Genomic DNA, 26,334 nt, shown 5'->3' with positions numbered 1-26,334 from the left:
CGGGGTTATTAATGGCCTCACAATCATCTCAAATTTAATCAGTTTAACTTAAAAGCCTGGCATCATTTTCACAGTTGGGAACAAAACCCCCCCAGCAAATTCCAACATATTTAAACACAGCATTGGTGTGCACAGCACCTGAAAGGCAGAGGCTGGGTCATCATGGGATCAGGAAAGCAGACCCCCTTGGGGGATGGAGAGACCTGCCCCTCCCAGTCACAGAATCGTCGGCACAAAGTATTTCCTTCCAAAGAGTCAACAAACACAAGAAAACTCTCGCCTAAAAACTTTCTCCCTAAATGACACAAGCCAAAAACAAAACTGAAAACCTCCTCGTCAATTCTGAGTGCTAAGTTTCATGCGTGGACTTGTGAGTTTGCGGGGGACATGCAGGTCCTATTTATCAGCACCTTTTTTTTCCCCAGGAGGGATACAAACCCGCGCCTGCTCAGAAAGAGAAGTATCCCACCTCAGCTGGGCCGTGTCTGCAGGTGCAGTTCACATACTAATCCGTGTGATGTCTCCACCCAAATGATGAAAGTGATTACTGTATCTCCACCAGCAGGCCTGCTCCGAGATCTCGCGTGACTCACAGAGCGGTGGAAGCCCTGTCCTTGCCCCAGCTCTCACTCTTCCCAACACTGTGCTCAGAGGAATCTCACACAGTGGGGTGCTGCCCTTCAAGGCCCCCGGAATGGGGACTGAGGGCCAGGGCCCGGACTTGCAAAATAGGCCCTTCGAGGGAGGCGGCACCTCTGACTACTCCACCTGGGACCGTGAAGGCCTCATCCCAAGAGGGGTCAAGGCAGACGTGCACTTTCCGCTTCATCAAGCGCTGGGAACAGACGACGCCTATCCACCCCCCAGCCCCCAACGCGAAGCTTCCACTGCAGAGACCCACACCACAATACGGTTCTATTTCACACCTCGGACCATGGCATCTAATCCTTAAATCCATGTCACTTTCCTTCCTCATGACTCCCACATTGTCAGATAGAAGCTCTAGTTCAGCAAGATCATTTTCAATTTCACAAGCACTGAGAAGGCTAAGGAAGTCGAGCGCCATCTTGGTCATTACAATGGCCAATCTGAGAGATCATTCGATGAAATTGTTAAGAGGGAGAGAGAGAAAGGGAAAGACATTCAAAGGAAAAGAGAAAGACCTGGGTTCAAGTCCCAGCCCCGGAGGCTCCCCAGGGTGGGGATCTGGGTCTGTTTTGTTCAATTTCTCAACATGTATCTCTGGAGGAACGGGTGTATGACCTCAGGTGGGCTGTTTGACTCTCTGAGCCTAGGTTTTCTTATCTGTAAAATGGAATAAATACCATGTACTTGTCAGTTCTTATGAAAACTGAGTGATACAACATATTCGGAAAAAAGTGCCTTATGCAGAGTAGGAGCTTAATAACAACGAACACATACAGAGCCTAATACATACCAGACACTGGTCCAGACACTTTACATGCATTAACTCATTTCATCCTTATTCTCTGTGGTAGATGCTATCATTGTGTCTATTCTTCAGAGGAGAAAACTAAAGTGTAGAGAGGTAAAGTAACTTATCTAAGATCACAGGGAAGTGGCAGTGCCAGGATATGAACCCAGGCTGACTAACTCTAGAATCCCTTAGACACTCTCCAACACTGCTTCTCTGAATACAAATATAAATTACTCAATGCACTCACCCCCTCCATGACACCGTCCTACTGACTCAGCTCATTCTCTGTTATGTTCTCACTGAAAGAATTGTTTAAAAATAAATAAAACCCCCAAACCTATCCATTGCTGTCTGAATGCCCTCTGGCAAGTCACTTGCCTTTTCCGGGCTTCAGTTTATCCAGCTGTAAAATGGGCACAGTAAGGTCTACTTCAGAAGGTGGTTGCGAAGACCCAGTGAAGCACCACCTGGAAGCCCCTGACCTGACCCACGTGCGGCTCAGGAAGCAGAGAGAGCAGGTGGTCAAGAGGAGGGCACTGGAGTCAGCAGACTGCTCTAAATCTTAGCTGCCACACTGCCTATTACGTCTGTGTCCTTTGGCCTGGGTGTCCTCATTTACCAGAGGGGATAATAATACCAACATCATTGGGCCATTATGAAGGTGAAACGAGTTCATACACATAAAGGACACAGAATGTGACACATGCTAAGTGTTCAGTAAATAAAAAGGATATTAGAAATTTGACTACCAGCATTATAAAATGGGCCAGAACAAAACCAGCCACAGCCTCTACCCTGAACCTCCAGGACGCAAATGACTTGAAGACTCACCCCCCTTCTCTTTCACAAGGTACAATTTCGAGAGTCTGGAGCACCCCCATCTGGAATCACAAACCACAGTAGACTGTGAAAGAAAAGCAGGCCAGAAACTGGCCAGGCTGGTACAGAGAGTGATACCAGGCTGGTATCTTCCCTCAACAGGAGATACACCGCAGTGATGTCTCAAGCCCTGGAGGGATCCTACCACCTGAGGGTCTGAGGGACCACGAGAACATCCCAAAGCTTCAAGCCACCTGCCCCACAACCATCAGCTGAGGTGAGAACAGGCCACGGACAAGGACACCGCTGAGTGGGAGGGGATACAGGCACCTCTGTTCATTCCCTTCCTAGGTGATTAAGGGTATTTTAAAATAGACGTATCCTCCCTAAAGCCAGCCCTCTCTGTGTCTACACAGTCCGGCAGGAAGCCAAGGTTAAGCAAGCTTCTGTCAACAAGTACAGGGGCAACCCTCTCCCCATCACCCACCAGCACACAGTGCGGAGCCCTGGGGAGGCCACACAGGTATCTGGCATACCAGGGAGAACTCGGAAAGTTCTACAGTGGTCAGAAATGGCTCTGCCAAAGGAGTGAACCTCTCTACTCCACGCTGTTTAAGACAGAGCTCTTCTTCTCCCAACTCGAATCTACCTACATACCACAACCAACTTAATCTTCCAAGAGCACAGCTCTAGTCCTATCACCTGCTCACAGAATCATCAATGGCTCCCCACTGAATGAAAGGCAGACTTTTCATACCGCAGTTCAAGGCAGTCTTATCCATCCACTCTTCCCCAGCCAGCGTCGACCTCGCAGGGGAGGCAGTGCGTGGGTAAGTGAAAAGCTTGGGCTTGGGAACTGACCAAGTCAAGGTGGCCCTTGGCATGTGAATTTCTTTTCACCTCTCTGTACCTCAGTTTTATCCTCCATAAAATGGGGATTATACCAAGTATATGATAAGGCAGGGAGGGACTGGCCAACTGTGACCCAGGCCAAACCCAAGGGACCACCTGTTTCTGTAAACAAAGTTCTGTGGGAGCCCAGTCACACCCATTTGTCATCTGTAGCTGCTTTCAGACCACAATGGCACAGCTGAGTAGCTGTGATAGAGGCTTCTAGCCCACACAGCCTCAAATATTTACTGTCCAGCTCTTTACAGAAGAAAGTGGCCAGTCTGTGTCATAGGGACTGAATGACATAATATGCCTACACATAGCAAGGGCTCAGTAATAATTACAATTACCCTCAGGAAAATTGGACCTCACACTTCCCCATCTCTGAACTCCTGCCACCCCACCCACCTGAGTGCCTCCACCTGGGGCCACCCCAAAAAACTCCATTCCTACGCTGGTTCCTCCAGGAAGTCACCCTTGATTTCCTCATTGCATCCCGAGCTGCATACGAAGCAGAGAACCTGTTTGCTGGCACCACGTCCTCACTCCACCCCCAGATTGTGGCAGAGATGGTGTCTCGTCCATCTCTGGGCCCAGACAGTGTCTCTCAAGGCGGGGGCACAGCAGGTGGTCAGTAAGTGGTTGCCGGCATTGAGCTGAATGGAGAGAAAAAGGGCAAACCCTTGGGAAACTGATTGCATTGGAGACTTAACGTGAGCTCTCAGTGAATCCTCAAACCAGGATCTCATGTCTCTTTATTGACTGAAAAGAGGAAGGAATAGAGAAAATAAATCACTCCAGAGTGCAAGCCCGTTAATCAGGACCCATCAAACAAGAATCATTGATTATCTGGAGTTTCCTCTCCCCAGCTCTCGACTTTGTGAAGAAGTGAGTCACAAGAAAATGCCTAGATTTATTTTAAGAAACACAGTTTTCATGGGCCCTGCTACGCACTGACATACTTCAGCCCCATCCCTCTCACTCGCTGTTTCAGTACCTCATGCAATGACTGCCATTCTTCCAAGGAGTACCTTTGGAAAATAAACTCACAATATCCTTAGTCATCGAAGACTACTTCAGGTTCAGGAAGTCAACAAATACGGAACAGTGTGTGTTTGGAAGATTTTAAGCAAGGGCTAAGGCATGCAGGGCTTCCTCTGTAAGCCTCAGGCATTCAGAATCAATTTCTCCAGAGCCTCTCGTTCCGCAGAGCTCTAAAGACTTAGGGCTTCTGTTGCTTTTACGCTGGAGCCCACTCATCCTTGATCGGTGAACTTTCAGTAGAAATGGGCAAGACAAAGAACCACACAGTTCTAGGAAAGAATAAAACAACCATCCCCACCCCCAACTCCAAATCATCACATCATTCCAGAGAAAAGATTTCTAGAGGAAAAGGCTCTAGAATCGTTTCGCACCAGTATCTGAAGGAGTCTTTCCCGCTCTGGCTCTGACCCATCTTGTTGAGTTTACCACTCTTCCCACCCCCTCTAAAGGGAGACCCGGTGCTCCAGAAGCGCCTGGTGAGGGAAAGGAGCTGCTGTCAGAGGCCTGAAAAGAAAAAAGGGGAAGGAAGACAATGACAGCTGAAGAGCGAATTCGTTTTGATTCACTTTATTAGCCCTGACAGAATTTCAAGGAGTGTGTCATTTGTTTGCTTATAACTCCACATCATTCCATATCAAACAGGCTGAAATCAAAGAGGGAAAATCTTGACAGATCAAGCAAAGTAAAGAACCTGATTATTAGTTGTAACAAGAAAACTGATAAAAATTGCACTGTTGTTAAACCAACGGGGAAGGTGCCAAGTTTATACTGCAATTAGCTCTCAAATGAAGGGGGACGGGCAGCTCTAAGGAAGAAACCTCCCAAAATTCCATAAAATAACTGCACCCAAAGTCATTGCCCTAACAACTCTAAATGCAGACCCACATGCGGGGCACACAGATTGATGGATCCTGAAGCAGCAGATAGCTTTACCACAGCCGTTCCAGGAGGAAAAGAGTACAATGTATCTCTTAGCAGGAAATGCCAGGAGGGAGATTTAAGATACAAGTACACTAGTCATTTAGCATCTGAGGTGGTCTCCAGTCCGTCAGTTGTAAAGAGAACTCAACTGTTCGGCCTCCATTCAATGTCCCGCTCTAGACTTCGGGAACATCAACATCCCATCATTTCCATGACTGCGCAGTGTGTGGTTAAATGGTTTAGTTCTGATTGTCCTGAAGCACAAAAAATGATATTGCAACAACAGTATAGAGTGTCCACCCAGCACCTGAATACCACAAAGAATGATTATTCAAGTAGTCACAGTTTTAAGACAATCAAAATGCACCATTTGTTATTAAGGGCAAAGCGGTTAACACATTCACTTCTGTATCCCCAGCACCTCAAAAGGAGCCCGGTACCTACCCAACAGGTGTGTCCACATGTCCACAGATCATTTTAATTGCCTGGGGTGAAGTAAGGGGCCTGAAGCTAGCTGGTGGCTTTTTCCCTCTTCCCCTCTCTCCCCATCAGAGTCTAATATGTCCTTTCTTAATGCAGACCCTGCCTTGATTAAAACCACTGCCTTGAAACAAACATTCAGATGGGTGAATGGTGTCCCCAGCCCTACACATTGGAAAAAGAGGGGGAGCACGGAGAAGCCAATCCAGGCCACACAGCCCAGCAAGGGCTGAGCCTGAACCCTGGCACTGCTCTCTGTTTTCTCAAAGGAAGAGTCCAGTTCTGCCCAGTTTCCGTGGTTCTCACTACATGCCCACCCTAGAGGTCAATGACTCTCTTCCATCCCCATGTTTCCAATCTCCCGATGCATTACTCGGGTCATTTGTGGTTTTTCATCAACCACGGTAATTATACAAGGGCAGTGTGTCTGCAATCTCAGGAGCTGGCGTGGACCAGGGTTCAGATCTGGCTCTGCCTCTTACCAGCCAGGCGGCCCACAATGAGTCAGGGCCAGCTGAGCGCGGGGGGCCCTCACTTACACGGTGGTGATATGTAGGTTTGCTTTACAGACGAAATGAAAACATGTATATCAATGGTTAACACAGTGTCTGGAGCACAGTATTGAATAAATGGTGGTTATTCATATTCAAATTAATATAAGTTTTGGGGGAATAAGTCATTCTAAATTGCTGAGAGCTTCCACTTCAGAAAGCCAGTTTTTAACTATGCCATAGGGACTCTTTCCTAAATAGATTATCACGATCCCTGCTTTTTAAATTAACTCAATTCCATGTTTTCTTGATGACCTATGGACGTACTATGAATAGCATTTTGATGCATACAAGGATGCCCTTAAGGCTGCAGAGTTGCTGGACTGTCTTTAAAAGACCCCAGAGTCCTTTAAAATTAGGTGTAAAGTAAAAGAAGTACCATTCAAGCGAGAGCCTTGATAGGACTTTTCCATTGATGAAAACACCTAAGTGGAAGGCTTTTGCGGCACCCCTCTGAGCTGCTCGCAGGGTCTGTAGGGAAGGCTTCTTGGCTCTCAGCTGGTCTCTAGCCAGGTAAGGCTGCTAGAAAGCTGGGCTCCAGGAGCACCTAGATGTGACTGGGGTCTGTATCTCCCATGCGAGCACATGCAGAACGGGACTGCCAGCCCCTGTTCTCAATATACGTTTTGGAATATGGTTCACAGGATCTTGTTTACACCAGGGAGTATACATCCCTGTCTGGACCCAGAGGATAGCAGCAGGGGGAGGGAGGAGCCCACTGCTTGTTTTCTCCCTTTGTAATGGGCAGTAACCTACATACTTGTATGCACAACCACCAAAGAGCCACCCTGACACCTGCCCATATGTATGCTTCTGTCCCTAAGGGATATGCACACATGTACACACACACACAGCAGGTGACTAGAGGAGGGCCAGGGCTTATCGCTAATCCGAATTTCCATCCACTCCCCTCACCACCCTTCCTCCTACTTTACCTCTGAATGATATCAAGTCAAGAAAAGGTGCTCAGAGCTGCAAGTACGCCCTGGTGCCTTGAGCAAACGCTGCCTGAGCAGCCGCCTCTGCTGGGTCCCACTCTTGCTGTAGCCTTGTGTAGGATGCTAACTACCATCCACCAAATTCTGTGGTGAACTGATAAAGAAAGCACCTTCTAGAGTCAGACTGCTTAGGTTCCAGACATGCCTCAACCACCTCCCGGCAGAGTTATCCCAGGCAAGTTCCTTAAACTATGTCTGAGCCTCTGTTTCCTCATCTGTAAAATGGGTCGACTCCCTATTCAGGTTCTTGTGAGATTGAAAAGAGGTCATCTAAATGGGAAGGAAATCTAAAAAAGAGGGGATATATGTTTACGTATAACCGATTCACTTTGCTGTACAGCAGAAACACAATACTCTAAAGCAACTATACTCCGATAAAAATTAATTTTAAAAAAAGATGATGAGAAGGAAAAAAAAAAAGAAAAGAGGTCATCTAACAATGCCCAGTGCATAGTAAGGACACACAGTGTGTTAATGCCAATTATCATTACCATGAAGACGATGCCATGCGCTGTGAACACTTGGCAAACAATGGATTCCTTTAGTTCCCAACTCACCTGTGAGGAAGGTATTATTTCCCCCATTTTACAGATGAGGAAATGGAGGCTCTGAGAGGGGAAATGACTTTCCCAATGTCACACACTAGTATGCAGCCTTTGATAGCAGAGACTCTGGTTCCTAATGATGCTACACTGCTCCTCAGAGGCCCACGCAGGAACCGTGAGCCACAGAAGGGTGAGCGTCACGGCCGCGTGGGAAAAGCAGCCAGAGAGAGTAAGGCTCGTTGCACAACAGGCACCTCAATGTCACCCGCACCTGCCCCTGGGAACACAGTTGGCTGCTTGTCACTCACGCCTAACAGATCCAAGAGGAGAGCTGACACTTTCCCATGTCACCAAAGCACAAGCCAAACATCATTTCACAAGTGTCACTATCGCAAAAATAAAAATGCCAGTACCACAGGAGTTACCACTGCAGGGTTGTATCCGGCTGGGAAATGCTCAGGAGTAAAGTCCCCCAGTTCCTCCAGCCTGAAGTGGACCAGGCCAGCCTGGGAAGGGCCCCTCAGCCACACAATGGTGGCATTGTCCTGCGGGAACAGCAACCAGCCGCAGGTGGGCGTGCACAGCAACTCCAGAGGTTTTGAAACTGTGCCTCTAGAAAAATACACCAGGCTGGTGAACGTGCAAGGAGGCACTGGTGAGATCTTAAGGATGAGCACGGAGGCGCCTGCTTACCCCACACCTTGGGCTGACCCACCTTCGATGCCTAGGATGCCCCTTGCTTGCTCTGTCCTCCTGGGATAGGCTGTGCTCTGCCCTGCACTTGACAGGATACATAGTCCTTTCCCATTTGTTTCCTCACTATGGCCACCACCTGTGCACAAGGGGAGGATGTGCTTCTGTTGAGAGCCTACTGTGTGCCAGGCATTTTCTACATGTGATCTCATCTACAATCTCTCCCTGCTGGAGTGACAGCTGCAGGGGAACAAAAATTCTCATCTGCTTTGCTCACTGAATTTTTCCCAACATCCAGCATGGTGCCTGGCACACAGTAGGTGCTCACTAAATCTCTGTTGACTAAATGAGTCATCCCCATTTTACATACTGGAAAACAGAGGCTCTAAAAGGTTAAGAAATGTACATAGGGTCCCACACCTAACAAATGGTGATGCTCCATTTGAGCCAGGCAGCCTGGTCCTGCGGCTACCAGCTCTTACAAAAAATGTGCATCCAGGTCTCCCGAGGGCCTCCCTGGAAAGTCAAATAAGGCCAAGTAAGGATGAAGATGATCACTGGTGTCTTCAGAATAAAACTGGGTTCCCCCTGCAGCACTTCCTCTCACCTACTCCAACCATAGACGCAAGATCTGAATAACTTTTACCATAATGTCCAGCATTTCCAAGAAAGCCAAATGTCAGAGCCCACTTGGAATTTCTCAAGTATTTTCAGTCCCTTCCTGTGTTCATTAGTCATTAGAGATATTCTCTTCCCAAGAGCTTCCTCTCTGGCTGTGATGGGAACCAGGCCCCCCCCCCCCACCCCAGAGGCAGGCCTGGAGGGAGGGAAGGACGAGATGTGGTGGAGGGTAGGGGGAGCCGCTGACACACTCTTTGACAGCAAACATCCCCAAACCCAACAAGAGCTTGTGGGAGCTGCCTGGCAGGGTGGCCACACCCGAGGGGCTGGTGACAACCTGGGCAACAACACAGACCTCCCTCCCGTCTGGTCATGAACTGATCTTTTAAATATTAGCCTCCCTCCGGTCCTCCAAGCCTCCACAGTTCCCCTCATCTGCAGACTGCAGGGAAGGGGATGCCAGCCATTGCGCTTCTCAGTCGCTCCTGTCCAGCCCAAATGCCTCAGCTTAGCTTCCTAGGCACAGGATCCCCAGGATTTTGGCCCTACCAGGTCCAGTCAAGACCTTGGAGTCCTGGGTAGCCTCTGGTAGGTTGCTTAACCTGAGTCTGTCTCCTCTTCACAGGATTGTTAAATGCATAAAGGGAAACATTAGACCTAAGGGACCTCACACATTTGGACACGGAGTATGCCAAGGCGTTGAGCAAGCCACTTTCTGAGCCTCAACTTCCACATGTGTAAAATGGGATAATAATTTATTATCTACTGTGAGGACTACATGAGAATGTTTGTAAAGTCCTTAGCACAGTGCCTGGCACTTAGGTGGAACCTTTGAATTTTTTTAAACTTATTTTTATCTTTGGCCACACCATGCAGAATGCAGGATCTTAGTTCCCCAACCAGGGATCGAACCCGTGCCCCCTGCAGTGGGAGCACAGAGTCTTAACCACTGGACCGCCAGGGAAGTCCCAGGAACCTTTAAACGTTAGTTTCCTTTCCTGCCTCGTCTCCATGTCCCCAACCCACAAATTCCTCTGGTCCACCACTCACACCACAGGCTCTGTGCCACGTTAACCTTCGGTCCCTGCCGGTGGGTTTTCTGGTCTGGCGTGTCCTCCCGCATCCCCTCCGTTTGGCAGGATGTTCTCTTCTAGAAACCAGCCCGACTGCCAGGCTTCTCTCCCTTCTTTGAAATCCTAGTGCACCTACAGTTAAACACACCTGTGTGCCTAGCTACCCAGCCCCTGTACCTTTGCCCACACCATCCTTTCTGCCAGCAGTGCCATCTCTACCCCACCACCTGGCAAATGCCTATTCGGTGTCTTAAAAGCCTAGTCAAGTCTCAATCCCTGTAAAGCCATTCCCAACTCACTGTCTCACTCCCAACAGGAAATTCTTTGTTCCTTCTTCTTGGCTCCAAAATCACTTTGCACATGGCTTCATCATGGTTATTATAACCATCCACATCTCAACTGGGGGCTTCTCCAGAGTAGAGAACAAATTTTCTACATCTTTGAAACATTAGCACAGTGCCTGACTCCCTACAGGAGCTCAATAAACAAGCACTTACTGACTTACTGGATGGTCAATGGGTGGACAGATGGACAAGAAATGGAGGGGTAGACCAGTGAACGTTCAGATGGATGGACAGACACATGGATGAATAGATGGGATGGATGAATGAATCTGTTCCCCTTCACTGCCTAGCACATAAAGTCCCCATGAAATCAAGACGATGATTCATATATCTTTTAGACCAGTCATAGTACAAGACACAGAACAGGCACTGGTAGGTAACACTTTGCTGTGAGAATTTCCAGCAACACGGTAGTGACCCACCTGACTGTGGACATTAAAGTGTTCTTTAAAACAATACACACACAGAAACACACACATGCTAGAGCAGGCTTGTACTGGCTCTGGAGAGTTAACTGTTAAACTTCTAGGAAATCTGTGAGTTAGCTGTTAACCAGCCATTAATTATAAAGAAATATCAGAAAGTGAAATTTAAGAAAACAATCCCATTTACAATTGCATCGAAAATAAGATACCAAAGACTGAGTTCTCACCCTTGCGCAGTTGTTTTCTAGTTGTTCAACTCTGCATTACCAGATTGGCCTCAAATTATTCAAAATATTCTCTGAAAGGATTAATAGGAAATGATCAGACATTCTGATCTCCAGGAATGTCTATCTCCAGTGGACAGTCCCAATCTCTCTACAGTGTTGTCGTACGAGGTGATCCTGAATCCCAAGAGACCAATTCATCCATAATTTCAATTACAGAATTTCAGTGACTGAAGAACCTCTGGTGATCTGATACAACCCTAAATTTATAGTTGAAGAAAGTGAGGCCAATTTAAGTTACTTTTAGGTTATCCCCAAACTTAAATATATGGCCCTATATGGACCTAAAAATAAATATATAGGCCAATCATCCATGAGGTCACAACAAAACATACATGAAGCAAATAAAAATGCATTCTTTTGTATGATAAAACTGAACTTAGAAAACGGAACAATCTGAAAAAATAATTTAATCTAAAATTGTTCAATTTAAAATTCCTTTTCCAATTGTATTGAGACTTAATTTACATGTAATGTACTGCATATATTTCAAATGTAAAATTTGATGAGTTCTGATCTACGTACACCCACGAAACCACCCCTACAATCAAGATAACAAATGTTGGAATCTAAAAAAAAAAAATGGTTCTGATGAACCTGAGGGGCAGGACAGGAATAAAGACGCAGACGCAGATGCAGACACGTAGAGAATGGACTTGAGGACACGGGGAGGGGGAAGGGTAAACTGGGACAAAGTGAGAGAGTGGCATGGACATATATACACTACCAAATGTAAAATAGATAGCTAGTGGGAAGCAGCCACACATAGCACAGGGAGATCAGCTCGGTGCTTTGTGACCACCTAGAGGGGTGGGATAGGGAGGGTGGGAGGGAGGCTCGAGAGGGAGGGGATATGGGGATATGTGTATACATATAGCTGATTCACCTTGTTATACAGCAGAAACTAACAGCATTGTAAAGCAATTACACTCCAATAAAGATATTTAAAAAAAAAAAGATAACAAATATTTCTACCAACCCCAAGAACTTCCTGGCAATCCTTTATAAACCGTCCCTCACTCTACCACTACTGCAAGGCTAACAAGGACCTGCTTTATGTCGTTACAGATTCACTTGGGCTTTGCTTTCTGAACTGTATAAACATAGAATTATATATACTTTAAAATTATATTATATAGGGCTTCCCTGGTGGCGCAGTGGTTGAGAGCCCGCCTGCCGATGCAGGGGACGCGGGTTCGTGCCCCGGTCCGGGAGGATCCCACATACCGCGGAGCGGCTGGGCCCGTGAGCCATGGCCGCTGAGCCTGCGCGTCCGGAGCCTGTGCTCCACAACGGGAGAGGCCACAACAGTGAGAGGCCCGCGTACCGCAAAAAAAAAAAAAAAAATTATATTATATAAACTTACAATTAAATTTTTAAAGGTAGTCGTACTCAAAACTCATCACTTCCTTTAAAATTATCTTTCTACATTTTACCATTGCTTATGCTCGAGGTGATTTACATCTATTTCCTCCATATGAGGGAAATAGTATATAATGGTATACAGTCTTGCACATCTCTTGCCAGTTCAGAGATGTCACATTTGGTAGACTGAAATCAGCCTTGGTAGGAGATTTACCTTGGAAATCAGCAAGTGCTACCTATCAATTGTGAGCCCACTGTTAACCGCCACTAGGCGTGCACAGGTGAGTGGTGGGGATGGGATGTTCCTTTCTTCCCCCTCCCCTTCCCCCACCCCCCCCACCAAGAAGGAGCTTTTCTGTTACGTAAAATAATGTGTATGAGTGTGCAAATTCAGAGGAGTGCAGACTGAGCTAAAATGCTTTGCATCAGAAAGACAGAGTTCAGGCAGAGAAAGAAGAGGTCGGAGCTGGACCGACCGGGAAGCAGGAAGGCTGTGTGGGTGGCGAGGAAGGAAGAAGCCCTGGAGACAAGATCAAGGGGCATTTAATGAACCTGTACATGGTCCAAACACAGCCCTTTCAAATCTTCAATAAAATCTGTATTCTTACCGGTGCTTTCTAGGGCTAGTGGAATCCTTCTTAGGAAGGCCTAAGGTGCCAACTCCTGCTTCCCAGTGGGTGAAGGGGCAGGAGAGAGTGAGCCAGAGCCAGTTAGGTTACTCCCATTCCAGAGTGATGAGCTTTATCCACAGGGCCGAGGGGGAGATGGCGAGCTCGTGGTACCCCTATGTAGCACCGGACTGGGTGTGTGTGTCCCAAGGCACTCACTCAAGGAATGCTAGCAGACAGGCCCTCTTGGTGGCCTCATCCCTCCTCCCGCACAAGCCTCCTGGATTCCAGCATCGGCCTCCCAAATATTTATGGTCCACAAGCTGCCTCGCCCCTCCCTGCCCCTACACTGACTCCGCCACCCACCGAGGTGTCCCAACTGGCCCTGCCACCGATGCGATGCTGCCCATTCGCGGGCACTGGGCCTGGCCCCGTCGCAGCCTGACACTGGTGATCAAAACTCACCTGACATGTTCCATTCCATTCCATCGGGGCTTCCTAGGTCCCAGGTATGCAGCTCTTCCAGGGATGGCCTGGTGAGTCACTGTTCCCAACTAACATTTACGTTCCCAATGGAGTCATCAATGTTTTACTTCCAGGAGATGGCTAGGGGGAAAGGCAACCACACTGGCAAGCTTGGGAGAGAGTTTTTTGTCTTTTTTAAATGGTAATAGGTTTTTTGGGGGGCCAATCAGATCACTGCAGGTGAGTGGCTATATAAACAGTACATTGCTCACTGAAATTCACAACCCACGGGACAAACTATGTGCACTCTTGGTAACTGTTGGAGGATGCTCCCTTACCCAGGAAACCTGAGTAGTGGGTGACACTTTAAGGATTTCCCCTGGGTCAGGTTTCTTGAGAAGCAGCCAAAGCAGGCTGATTCATCAGGAAGAAGCAGATCCAGAGAAGACCCCAAGCATGGGGGCCGGGGGCAGTCCCCTTTTCTGCGTGAGGGGCCATGAGGCAGGGGCAAAGCAAGATGGTGGGTGGGGCTCCACCCAGATTAAGAGGGAGGGGCACAGCTGAGGGGCCCTGGGAAATAAACGGGTTACCATGTCTCCTTATTCTCCCCGACTTCCAAGCAGGTTTATGGTTGGCACAGAAAAGGTAACAGCTATGAACTCTGTGAATTTTATGTTAGTGACAAGGAGAAAATGGTGTGCAGTGGTTAAGTGGGTGAGGTCAGATCTGGGATCAAATCCAGGCAAGTCACTTAAACGCAATCTCAGTTTCTTCATCAGTAAAATGGAGATGATAATGGTACCTAGTGCATAAACTTATATTAAGGATTGATGAGAAAAAATGTGCAGCACCTGTGAGCCCACGCACACAGGTACCCAATGAGGGGTAACGATGCTTATTAAGGAAGGTCCAGGTGCTCCAAGGGGAAACTTAGAAGGTCTGGCAGCCTCAAAAATGGTCAGAGAGCTTCATCCCATTGGGCAGAGAGGCACTAGGCCTGACAGAGACAGTGCTGTGTCTTTTGTGGGAAAGTTGTGTGACAAAGGCTTTAAAAATCTCTGGAGATAGGCAGTTCCCAGCAGTGGCTGGCGTTGTCCTGCCCCAGGAAACACTGCCCTGTTCGTTCTCCATTTAGGAGCCTCTTTCCTTTCTGAGCAACTCCATGGCCAAGAGACTTGGCCACGGTGGAAGTGGCCGTTGTGCCCCGGGCCCCTCTCCAGCCCAGATGTCAGAGCTCTCAGGCCTGGGGAAATCTCGGGGGTTCTGTGTTTTGTATTTTTATAATAGGCTTTTTTACTAGGAAGACTACCAGATACCAAGCTGGCACCCAAGAAGGAAGGGGCCAACCTGGCCCGGAGCACAAAAGAACGATTTGCACAAAGATACTGTTTATTCTACAAAGTTCTGGAAGTAAGCCCTGACTGAGTCATCTCAAGAAGAATACATAAAGTCCTAACTACAACTCAGCCACTACCTCCCATCTGCGGTGCTTATAACTTATAAAGCCCTTCTGTAGATACAATCTAATCTGAGCCACACCACAATACTGGGAAAAGGGGGAGGCGGTCGCATTGCATTCTCCCCACTTCATAGATGAGGAAAGGGTGCGGCCCAGGTATTCTCACTCAGTCCAGCCATCTAGGTGTCACTCGGCAGGTACAAACACCAGGCCCGGTCATTGACGTGCCGTGATGGGGAGGGAGGTCTAGGACGGAACTGGAGGGAGTCTTCTCTTCCTAAGAAAATCAGAATTCAAGTTCCGTGTCTGTCCAGCCAGGCTCAGCAGGAGATGGAAATCCCCATGCAGAACATGAGATGTGTTCATCAAAGCTCAGAATCACATACCACAGCTTCCTCCTACTGAAATGTCTATTTTTAACATCCTACCTCAAAAGAAATCTCTTCCATGGGGCAGTAAGCCTAGATCCTGGAGCTAAAATGTCAAAGTAATGACCCAAAGACACCCCCATCAATCACGCTTGGCCTGGGTATCGTTAGACCTCTAAAGCAAAAGACACGCCGGTGTCCAATATCCCAGTAGCCCTCTACCTCTAATGAGCCAACACACCCAGAGGACAGAGGCCACAGAAGGATATAAAATACTCGGAGGGCTCCATAGAGAGGCTCATGTGGAAAATGGCTTCAAAGCTGCATCAGAAGTTAGCTCCATGCAGGGAGCTTTTTTCTACATGGTCCACACCAACTCCATTCATACCCTTGCACGTAAAGGGCAAGACCACCCCCTCACCTAAGCAAACGTTTACGTGGCTTAAACATTTTACCATCAAGCATTCCAAGGTCAGTTAAACACAGTAATCATTAAACAAGAGAAATTCGCTCTTCCCCAGAAAATGCGTCCTTTCTACGCCTTATAACAATGTTGCCTAGAAAGTTGGGTTGGGGGGGAGGGGCGGGGATACGTTCTGGGAGGGGAGGATAAACTACACCGTTGTTTGTGAGCAAAACGAAAACACAGCAAAGTGGTCTGATTATCAAACCGGGGCGCCCCTCCGCCACAAGCATCAAGACCGCCATTGGCCCCAGGGTCGCATTAACTGTCTGAAGGTGAAGGAGACGTAAAGGAAAAGAAATACATCTTGCCTTTTTGCTCTGTGTTGCAAGATCCCAAACGGATTCCCCACAATAAATGGAAAGCCACGGGGGCAGCTGCTGTCTGGCTTGAAAGATCCTGTCCAAGTTGTCCGACCAGCAGTGGGGGAGGTCAGCGGTGCCCTGCCTGGGCCATTCCTGGTCTCACAGGACGGGAAATCACTTCGAGTTACCTCCCAAATAGATCCTTTCTGCAGTGAAGCCCCCTGGAGGACTCCCTTACACCTCTTCAGACCTTCACAGAGGTCAGTCTTGTTTCCCGTTTGCACCTGCTGAGGCCCACAATTGAGAAAACACGCAGACCTGCCACACCTGTTGGCGTCTGCGGCCCTCCAGATTGTTGCCTTTGGTTTATGCGACTGTATTTTTTCAGGCCGTCAACAGCTTCTAGACAGATTCTTCCCTACCCGCTCTAAAAATACACCACTGGGTCCTCACCCTGCGAAGACACAGGAAACAGAAAGCGACAACGCGGTGGCAGTGAGTTCAGCCAAGCGTTCTGCAGATGAAAAGCCAGCTCAGAGCGCTGTGGTCCCAACAGGTGTAGAAAATAAACTAGAACTGTCTCTAAACACAAGCCCCAATTCAAACTTCATCACCTCTCCCCAGGGACCCCGCCAGTGGCCCTCCAGGTGGCTTACCAGTTTATAATGGTTGCAGGAATCCCGGCTCTCTCCCCGGGCAGGAACCCACAAGTTGATGCTTACAGGCATGGCTCGACCCACAGCCCACGCTCGGTCCCTGCAGTCCATGGCCTACGCCCTCCCGGGGTGTCTAGTTCAAAGCACTGCGGAGGCGTGTGAAGCCTCCAAGGTTAATTTTAGCTGAAGTCATGCTCCCGCTGTGGTCAGATTTTCTTACACAGGCCACCTCCTGAATCGCAGCAGCTTATGTTACCACAACCCGCTGGGCAGCCCTCTGGCCCTCAGCCGCAGTTCTACACTGCTGCCGTTCTCCCCCCTCGTCTCCCCCACCCCATTCTCTTCACCCTCCAAAATAATCGAACTGTGTTTATATTTTCATGACACACTCGAGGGAAAGAAATCACAGTTCCTTTTGCTGCCCCAGGCAAACGAACCTGGGGAAAGCCCCCCGCCCCCTCCCATGCTTGGCAAAGGCTGGGCAAAGGCCGAGTGATTGTACAAACTTCACTTGAACCGGGCAGCACAAGGGCAGGAGCCTGATGCTCCAGCTTCCGCAGAGAGGTTTTGAAAACCTTTGTCTAAGCCATTAGCTGCGTGGGACCCTCACGTGTCTTGTCTTCTGCCTGACATTCTTTTTGTCAAAGGGAGGCACGACCGTGCCTGCCCTTCCATTTCTCTAAACATGCTGATGGAGAGGAATCTGCATGTTTCTACCCAGAGGTCTCGCTCCTGCAAAGGAAGAGAGTGTGAGCCTTCATTCAACTTTGCAGAGGTTTTGAAAAGGCTGTCTGTGCAGGGCCCTCGGATTCCAGATTGCAGCAAGTGGAGACTTCAGGAGGAAGGTCCCTAGAAGCAGTCTATTTCAGGCAGGCCTCGCTTCCTGCTAAGCTCAGCGACTGGGACCTGGGAGCTTACCAAACCGGTCTGTGCCGGGGTTGCCTGCTAGATGGAATTCTGATCTGCCCTTCAGATGGCCTTGTTTCAGTGTGGACAGGACCATGGAAAGGCTATGGAAAAATTAAACAAATCTGGAGTGGCCAACTGCAATCTCCCACCAGACCCCACAGCCTACAACCTTGCAGGCAAAACGCTGGTGTGCAGTGCTTGAAATTGACACTAAGGCCACACCCAGAAACTGCTCCCTGTAGGATGCAATGCAATGCCCTTCCCCCGCCTGAGGGCTACCTGTTAACACTCCCATGGTGTCCTAGGCCCCTCTTTTCTAAGACTCATTATGCTTGTAATTACTTCATTCATTCAAGACCTTACTGAGCACATACTCTGGGGCAGGCACCCTTCTAGGCTGGGATGAGGCAGCAGTGAGGAAGAGAGCCCTATGGGGCTTTATTCTATGGAGGATGAGAAGTGGGAGAGACAAAATGGCAATAAACTGATTAGCAAGTTAATATCAGAGAATGATACATACTATAAAGCAAATGCAGTAGATGGGAATTCCCGGTCGGTCGTGGCTAGGACTCCACGCTTCCACTGCTAGGGGCCCGGGTTTGCTCCCTGGTCGGGGAGCTAAGATCCTGCAAGCGGCGCGGTGCGGCCAAAAAAAAAAAAAAAAAAAAAAAAAAAAAAAAAAAATGCAATAGAGAATGAATGGTGAGGGGAGGAGGGATCCTATGTCAGGGAACTCAAGAATGGCCTCTCTAAGGAGTTGACACTGAAATAAAGACCTAACTGACAAAATGGCGGCAATCATGCAAAGACTCAGGGCAATGGTTGTCCCAGACCAGCAGTATCAGCATCACCTGGGAACCTGTCAGAAATGCAGATTCTCAGGGCCCACTTCAGGCCTCCTGAATCGGAGACTCTGAGGCTGGGTCCCAGCTGTCTGGGCTTGAACAAGCTCTCCAGGCTTTTCTCATGCACACTACAGTTTGGAACCCACTGAAATAGGGGACGAGCGTTCCAGGTGGAGAACTCTATAAACGACAGAAATCTGTGGTTCCGCTCCCGGCTAGAATCCTCAGCCACCAGCCCAGCGCCTAGCACAGAGTAGGATTCCAGTAGTTTCTGACTTCTTGCCAAGCTTTAAGCCCTAGCACCCTGGACCCCAAATAAAAATCACACAGATATAAATCACAAAAGTGTTAAATTCATAAAACTTCAGCGAAAGCACCCAAAAAGCAACAGGAGGAACTCATTTAGAATTCCAGGTGGCCAGTGGGAAGCGTTCCGTCGTGTCTGAAACTGCCGGCCGCTAAGATTGACTCTTCCCAATTTAATAAAACTTGGCATCACAAAGTTGGCAATTAGATTTCCTGTAAAAGGCTAAATGCGGTGGCCTTCTGCTTCCTGGATTCTGAAATTCAGTAAGCAAGGCATTAGTGTGTGGCAGCTGGGATAATCATTTAATTGATCTTTTCTACCCAGAGAACCCTCCCTTCCCGGCTTCAACCCACTGAATTGTAAATCAATGTCACCTTCATTGTGAGCATGAACAAGGCAGGAAAAAACACCCCCCTCCCCAAACCAAATAGGAGTCAATTTCCTAATGGGGACTAGGTGAGGCTCTAAATGGGTGCCGCTATTTCTCCCCCCTCTGGCCTCCTCCTGGGCCACCCACACAGCTCCGTGCAGGCCAGTGGGAGCTCCGGTGACATGCAAAGCAGGAGAAAAGGCAAGGCGCTTCCAGTGGTAGGAATTCCTTGACAGAAATGGCATGGTTCTGATGTCAGTCAGACCCAGTTCAGACCCCTGAACTGGACCATATTTTGAAAGCATCTACAAAGGCACTTGGCATGTAGGAAGGGTTCAATAAATCATTTCCTTTTCTCCTCCCTCCTCATTCACACTGTATGTGATTCTACTCATTCGTTCAACCACTATATATATATACCCACTCACTAGGGATGGAATGATGATCAAAAAGGACATGGAGCTTCTTATCTTGAGGGAGGGTCAGGTATTAATCAAAGAAGGATGTCAAGTAAAAATAAAGAAAAAGATGTCAGAGGGCACTTGTGGCAAATGCTACAAAGATGAGTGCATGGCGCCATGAGCCTGTAATGGAAAAATTCAACCTGTCTAGAGATTATTAAAATACAGATGCCCAGGTCCCAGGTAGGCATCTAAATCAACCTCAGGACATGGGGTCCGGGCACAGGGGTGTTTAATAAGTTTCACAGGGGATTCTACTGCTTGAGTGGGAGGTTACAGACCAGCAAGGGAGGAAGGCTAGAATGATCAATGTGCTAACTGGTTCGAGTTGGAAGCTCTATATACATTATAAACTATTTTTAGTTTATAAACTAAGTAACAGTTTATAGTTTCAGTATAACTATGTACTGACCTATATAGTATATCGGTATAAACTAATGTTTAGCTTAACCTAGATACAATATTTATAGATACATGTGTTAGTATGCACACATTTATTTCCTTGTTCTGTCAACTGAAAGGATCTAAAAACAATGATATCCCAGTGGCAACAAGCACACCCAGTGCCCACATCTTGGTTTCTAATACTGTTTACCAATATAAGGAACCAGGGCTCCTTGGAGAAACGGCTGATTCTTGGGCTGCGACAGGAAATATTCAGATGTGCCTGGAGCACATTATAGTGCCAGAAAGGCAGGATACATCCCCGCACCAAAACACAGGGATGGGGTTTTGTCACAGCGACACAGGAGCTAAATGAAAGAGCTCCCAATGGCCAACGCCGGAACAACTGACCAACAAGAGTAATAGAGAATTAATAGTATTGGATTAAAACCCAACGTATGAAACAAATAGCCATGAATCCATACTGAGAAATAAAAGGTTGAATAAATAAATAAATGAATGGGGAGAAGAGAAAAATCTCCCATGCAAAGAGAATTCCAAATAATTTATGTCAATATTCTGTTCTCAAGTAGGTACCACGTGAATTGCCACTCCTTTAAGTGTGGGCTGCACAGAGAGAACAGTACGGAAGCAATGGGGAAGAGTAACTTCACCAAGAAACCTGATAAAGACCAGCCCACCCAGATGATCAAGGTCTACATCCACATCCGTAAGTTGTGTTGATAGTAGGCACCCCTGATACGAGGTGATGAAAGTGGCACTTGACCTCTCTGGTCTTCCTCCCCAAAACCCACAATCTTAGTCTCCTCATGAGAAAAGCATCAGACTGATCTCAATTGGGAGGGGCCATCCTACAAAATATCCAACCAGTACTCCTCAAAACTGTCAGGGTCATCCAAAACAACAAAGTTTGAGAAAGTGTCACAGCCAAGAAAAGCCTAAGGAGACATGACAACTAAATGTAATGAGGTGTCCTGGATGGGGTCCTGGTACAGATAAAGGACATTAGACAAAAAACACTAAGGAAATCTGAATAAAGTACAGACTTTAGTTAATGATGTTTTAATATTGGTTCATTAATTGTGGCAAACATACCATACAAGTTGTTAACAATAGGGGAAACTGGGTGTGGGGTACATGACAACTCTCTATACTATCTTCACAGCTTTTAGAGTAGATTTAAATTTTCCGAAAAGTTTACTTACAAAAGATAACACACAAAGCTCCACAAGTGACGATAGTATGCAGCCAGGTTTGAAAACTGAACTCTTAACCACCCATGGATAGACTGTTGATTTAGCCATTTCAAGGGCAGAATGCCTTCCCTGAAGTTAGATTTGAGATCACAGAATTTCAGAAGCATCATTCACTTATATATACACACACACACACACACACACCCCCCCCATACATGGATGTAATGTATATAAAGTCTATACCCTAGTTATTATGTACCAGAAACTTCTGCATGGGTGAGTCTCCTTGAATGCTCATTAGTAACTGTTAAGGATAAAAGAACTTAACAGAAAAAAAAGGCCATTCAAAACTCCAGGTTTTGCTTTGATCCTTTCAAAAGGGCTACGAAAGAACTATTTGTGCCCAAAGAATAAGTGTCAGGAATCTTCCAGTTAACAACCCTGGGCCCCAATTCAAAAGATCCCATTTGTTCTTAAAGATTCTGCATTTGATTCTTCTTCACCTTTAAAAGAAGGAATCAAAACACTTGAGGGTCCCTCAAGTTAACCAGATCAAAATGTGACGTGAGACACTGTAATCAATAATGTAAATTAGAACACACCAGATCCTAAGGTCTTCAATATGTAAAAAACCTCTCCAAAAGTGAATTTAATACCCAATGGCCCCATGGTCTGAGATTTTGAAGGGGAAAAAAAATTCCTCCCTATGATTGGAAACACAAGCCCAGCTTTCACCAGCAGTAGGTGGCAGCATTTCTGTTCTCTGGGCCACATTCTATACACAGAATTGTTACCAACTAGTAATAGGCAATTAGAAGACAAGGGGTTTTCAAGGTCCTACTGCATCCCTTGTTTTCCATTAAAGGATACACTCTTTCTACAAATCACTTTGGCCAGAGATAACAAAATCACGTCTCTTTCTTAAAATACAAAAGAAAAAATGAAAGTGACAAATTAATTTCCCCAAACATAATAAAACTAATTCAATCATCTTGCGCTGGCCATCTGCTTCACAGATGCAAATCTAACTGCACTTTCTACTGCCTGATAACTTGCTTAATTCTGTTAGCTCTTGTGACCCTGCTTTTGTAAGCAGTTCTCAATGGGACCTTCCCCGGTGGCTTCTAGACAAGGAATGGGCTGCGCCAGAGAAGTGTTTCTCCAAGGAGCAGCAGTGACGCAGCCCCTCTCCAGCTGGCTGCCCATCAGCAGATGAAGTTTTAAACAGGGCAGTTAAGATGGCTAGACTTTCAGCTGAACTCAACTGGACGATGGGTACTGCACAGCACTTCCTACATGTCAGGCACTAAGCCCTTTACGTGCATACATCACATTTAATCCTCACAAACTGAGTTAGTTTCTATGACTTTCACTCATGAGGAATCTGAGGTCCAGAGATGTTAACACACTTACTCAAGGTTTGAAAACAAAGCCTTTCGGACCTGACAGCCCATGCCACTGGCCACTATGCAGGTCACTCAGCATGACAAAGTGGACTGCCTTGAAGTCTGAGCTTAAACAGAGACACCAAATCAAGCCTGGGACAAATGTGTAAAATGCAGGATTTCAAAAGAATACTGGGGTTTCCTTGGTGGGTCAGTGGTTAAGAATCCGCCTGCCAATGCAGGGGACATGGGTTCGAGCCCTGGTCTGGGAAGATCCTACATGCCGCAGAGCAACTAAGCCCGTGCGCCACAACTACTGAGCCTGTGCTCTAGAGCCCGTGCTCCACAACAAGAGAAGCCACTGCAATGAGTAGCTCGTGCACCGCAACGAAGAGTAGCCCCCGCTCAACACAACTAGAGAAAGCCCACACAGCAAAGAAGACCCAACGCAGCCATAAGTAAGTAATTAATTAACTTCCTTAAAAAAATTAATAACAAAGGAATACTGGAGAGCCAGCTTCAAGACTTTTCCTGCTCCATCAGATGGAGGATATTAAAGAGACGAAAAAGTGTGGAGAAAGAGGATTTGGGGGAGAAGGGTATCACTGGAGACCACTGTGCTATGAGCACATGCTCTACCCATTCACTCAAACCTGGGTCAGGGGTGCTTCAGTGGGGTCCCTGGGAAGCCTAAGATGAATGTTCCTGCAGTTAGAGATGCTGTGGTCTAAGATCTGACTCCCGCCCTGAGAATCTGGAGGGATGAGGGAGTGTATGACTGACCGTTTCAGTGGTGGAGTCAGGAGACTGTTACAGGCTGGGATTAGCCTGCAGCCCACACTGTTGAGGCAAGAGATTTGGTGTTTTCTTGGAGGGAGCGCACACCAGGGTTCATCTGGGGTTCCTATGAAGTGGCCCTTGAAGTGCTCCACAAAAGAAAGACTCAGCTTTCAACAGAGCAGGAAATGAGCTCAGGGAGGCACCATCGAGTAAGCCCCTTTCTCCTCTGTGTAGTTCCCTGGGGGCTGGGGAGGGCGGACTGCTTTCACTCTTCCTCTGCAGGGGCCTGACAATTCAAGTTTGAGCTTTGATTAAGTATTATAGAGGGGGGATACTCTAGTTTCTCATTTGAGGCTATCTTTGCAAGTTTTGTGACCATGGGACTGTCTATATGAATGAGCAGAATGGCCATGGGCTATGAGAGCCTTCCTCCCGTGGCAGGAAAAAAAACTCGTGGGCTTTGTCCACAATCCACACATTACACTTACCCAGTATGCCAGTTACATGAGCAGGGCAGAGTCCCCTGGGGAACTTTTAAAAAACACAGATGTCCAGGTCCCACCTTCAAAGAGTGATGCAGTAGGTTTGAATGACCCAAACATCTGCCTTTCTTTTCAAAGTTCTCTAGAGAATTCTGATGCCTTGGCAGGACTGAGAACTATCAAATCATGCTCTATATACAGATATAGGAATAATTATCTCTGAAAGGAAGATAGAAGATCATTTCATCAACACCCAGGTTACTTCTTAATATTTAGAAAATCTGCATTATTTGGTGAATGAGGCAGCATTGTTATTAAGTATGTCCCACAAAAGAAGGTTTCCAGCGTTGCTTTTTCTCATCTCTCAAAATATTAGAAAATGGTGGTATACAAAAACGATATGAAAATATTACGATCAATTCTCCACCCCCTCCCCAGAAATGAATCTTCACTTTAAAGATAAGAGAACTGAGATTTAGAGATGCTATTTGCTTAAGGTCCAGCAGTTAACAAGAAGCAAGGCTGACAGTCGACCCGGGTCTTCTGCTTTCAAAGACCAGGTTCTTAACCACTGTACCTTCTTCCTTCTAAGAATCACCATTAATGTAGAAATCAAGACATTCTTTTCCCCTGGCCCCAGGCCTGATCCTGTTCCAAAGTTTAAGTTGAAGAAGTGCAGGTACTTGAGATGAAAGGGATCCGATGACAGCAGAGGTGACTGATGCAGGATCATTTCCTACACAGAACTTCAATGTCAAGGCCGCTAAGAAAGAGTTATCACAAACCATGTAATATTCCTTTGATGGAGAAAAAGAATTCAGGAAAGGAATATTTTCCAATGAGAAGTTCACTGGAGAATTCAGCCATCTACAAAATACATTAGATTATAAAGCCAGAAGGAATCTCGCCTGACATTTTAGGACCTTGTTTATTTTCATCTAAGGGTGTGGGAAAGAAACTCCATAAAGATGGAACGCTGTGGCTACCCAGGCAAATTCAGCATGAACGAGCTTTTAAGAATCACGTGTTCAATCAACGACTTAACTACAAGTGACTGAACTATCAGGGGACAAAATAAATAAATAAAACCCTCTGGAGTGACATTCCAGGTTCAGAAATCAGACACGCATGGTTTCATGGAAACTATCCAGGCTTTGACGCCAGGCAGAATTTGCGCTGGTTTGAATTCTGGCTCTGCCACTTACCGACTTGACCTGGTGACTCTGGGCGAGCAATTTACCTTTTGACACCCAGTGTTCTCTTCTGTGAAATGGAGGTGTGAACACCCCAGTTTAAAGGGCTGCTGGCGGGGTGAGAGGTCCACTAGGGAAAGCCCCAGCCGCCAGAAAGCAGAATTCCCTCAACATTCCGTAGCTCATCTTTTTGAAGAACCTAGATAAACATGGCTAGATATTTCAAATAAATGGAGAGAGACAACCAGATAAGGAAAAGCGGCTCACAGCACATGAAATTTTAATGTCAGCGACAGTTCAGGTTCGGACCTAGTCAATAGGAACCATAAATAGCTGTCACCTAATGGCCATGTCCTCTTGAAAATGGGTTATTCGTCTGAGTCCATCTCCCAGAGGACAGCTGCAAATACCATCAATACTGGCACTAAGCAACAGCCTTATTTATAGCTAAGGGACAGATTCCAAACATAGAAGAGGTCATGGAGGCTGAAACCCCTTCTCCAAACTCCCAAATTCCTAGAGGGCTGAGAGGTGAGGCTAAAGAGCAGGTCTTACAGGAATGCCTGAACACAGTGGGAAAACAGTCAATAAATGAGAAAAACTGAAAAGGAAGGAGAGGTTTGAAAAGAAAGAAGCAGCCATGAAAGGAGGTACTGTAGACAGTGCTACGTATGCCTGGCGCTGCTGAACCGGCCACCAACTGTCATGAGACTGCCCCCCATCTCTCGGCTAACACCTACTTGTTAAAAACTGGAAGACCTCTCAGAATCTATCAGCATGTTCAAGGAGGGCCAGGAAGTCTGCCCTTGGCCACACCTACCAGGAAAGCAATCTCTAGTATCTACAGAATCAAGTCTCAAAGACTTAACTAGACTTTTAAGAACTGTTACTTAAGCCGGTAACAGTTATATCCCACTCCTCCCCTGATATCCCACTTGTCCCCTTCACTTTAGCCGAGTGCAACTACTGGCAATTCCTCATAGAGAACCACCTCTTTCCAGGCTCTGGGCCCTTAGTCCTGCAGCAGGAATGCATAGGCTTCACAAATTGGAATCCTGTGTATTTCTCAAAGAGCAGCTGTTTCGAATACCACTCTTCCCCCCCCCCCAAATTGTCCTCAGGCTTTTCATCCAGGTTCTTTGGGGTCTTGACTCCTATTTCACATCTTAAGGTCTCTGAGGGCAG

At 47.0% G+C, this 26,334-nt stretch overlaps 1 protein-coding gene across 6 annotated transcripts in view; it reads right to left on the bottom strand.

The window, feature by feature from the left end:
• The window catches only part of NAV2 (neuron navigator 2), a 396,738-nt gene that overhangs the window by 270,238 nt on the left and 100,166 nt on the right, over positions 1 to 26,334 (bottom strand). Inside the window, exon 1 of one of the 6 annotated variants that reach the window (XM_029208232.1) lies at positions 16,817 to 16,959. The exons of the other annotated variants lie outside the window; for them this stretch is intronic. Coding sequence (XP_029064065.1) covers positions 16,817 to 16,927 — 111 coding nt within the window. The 5' untranslated portion in view covers positions 16,928 to 16,959. Of the gene's footprint in view, positions 1 to 16,816; positions 16,960 to 26,334 lie in introns of those variants that run through there. 6 annotated transcript variants of the gene reach the window in all.

This window comes from Monodon monoceros, unplaced genomic scaffold, assembly GCF_005190385.1.
Source record: "Monodon monoceros isolate NGI ecotype Baffin Bay Population unplaced genomic scaffold, NGI_Narwhal_1 Super_Scaffold_7, whole genome shotgun sequence".
Taxonomy (NCBI): Eukaryota; Metazoa; Chordata; class Mammalia; order Artiodactyla; family Monodontidae; genus Monodon; species Monodon monoceros.
This window is presented reverse-complemented; position numbering and strand designations above follow the sequence as displayed.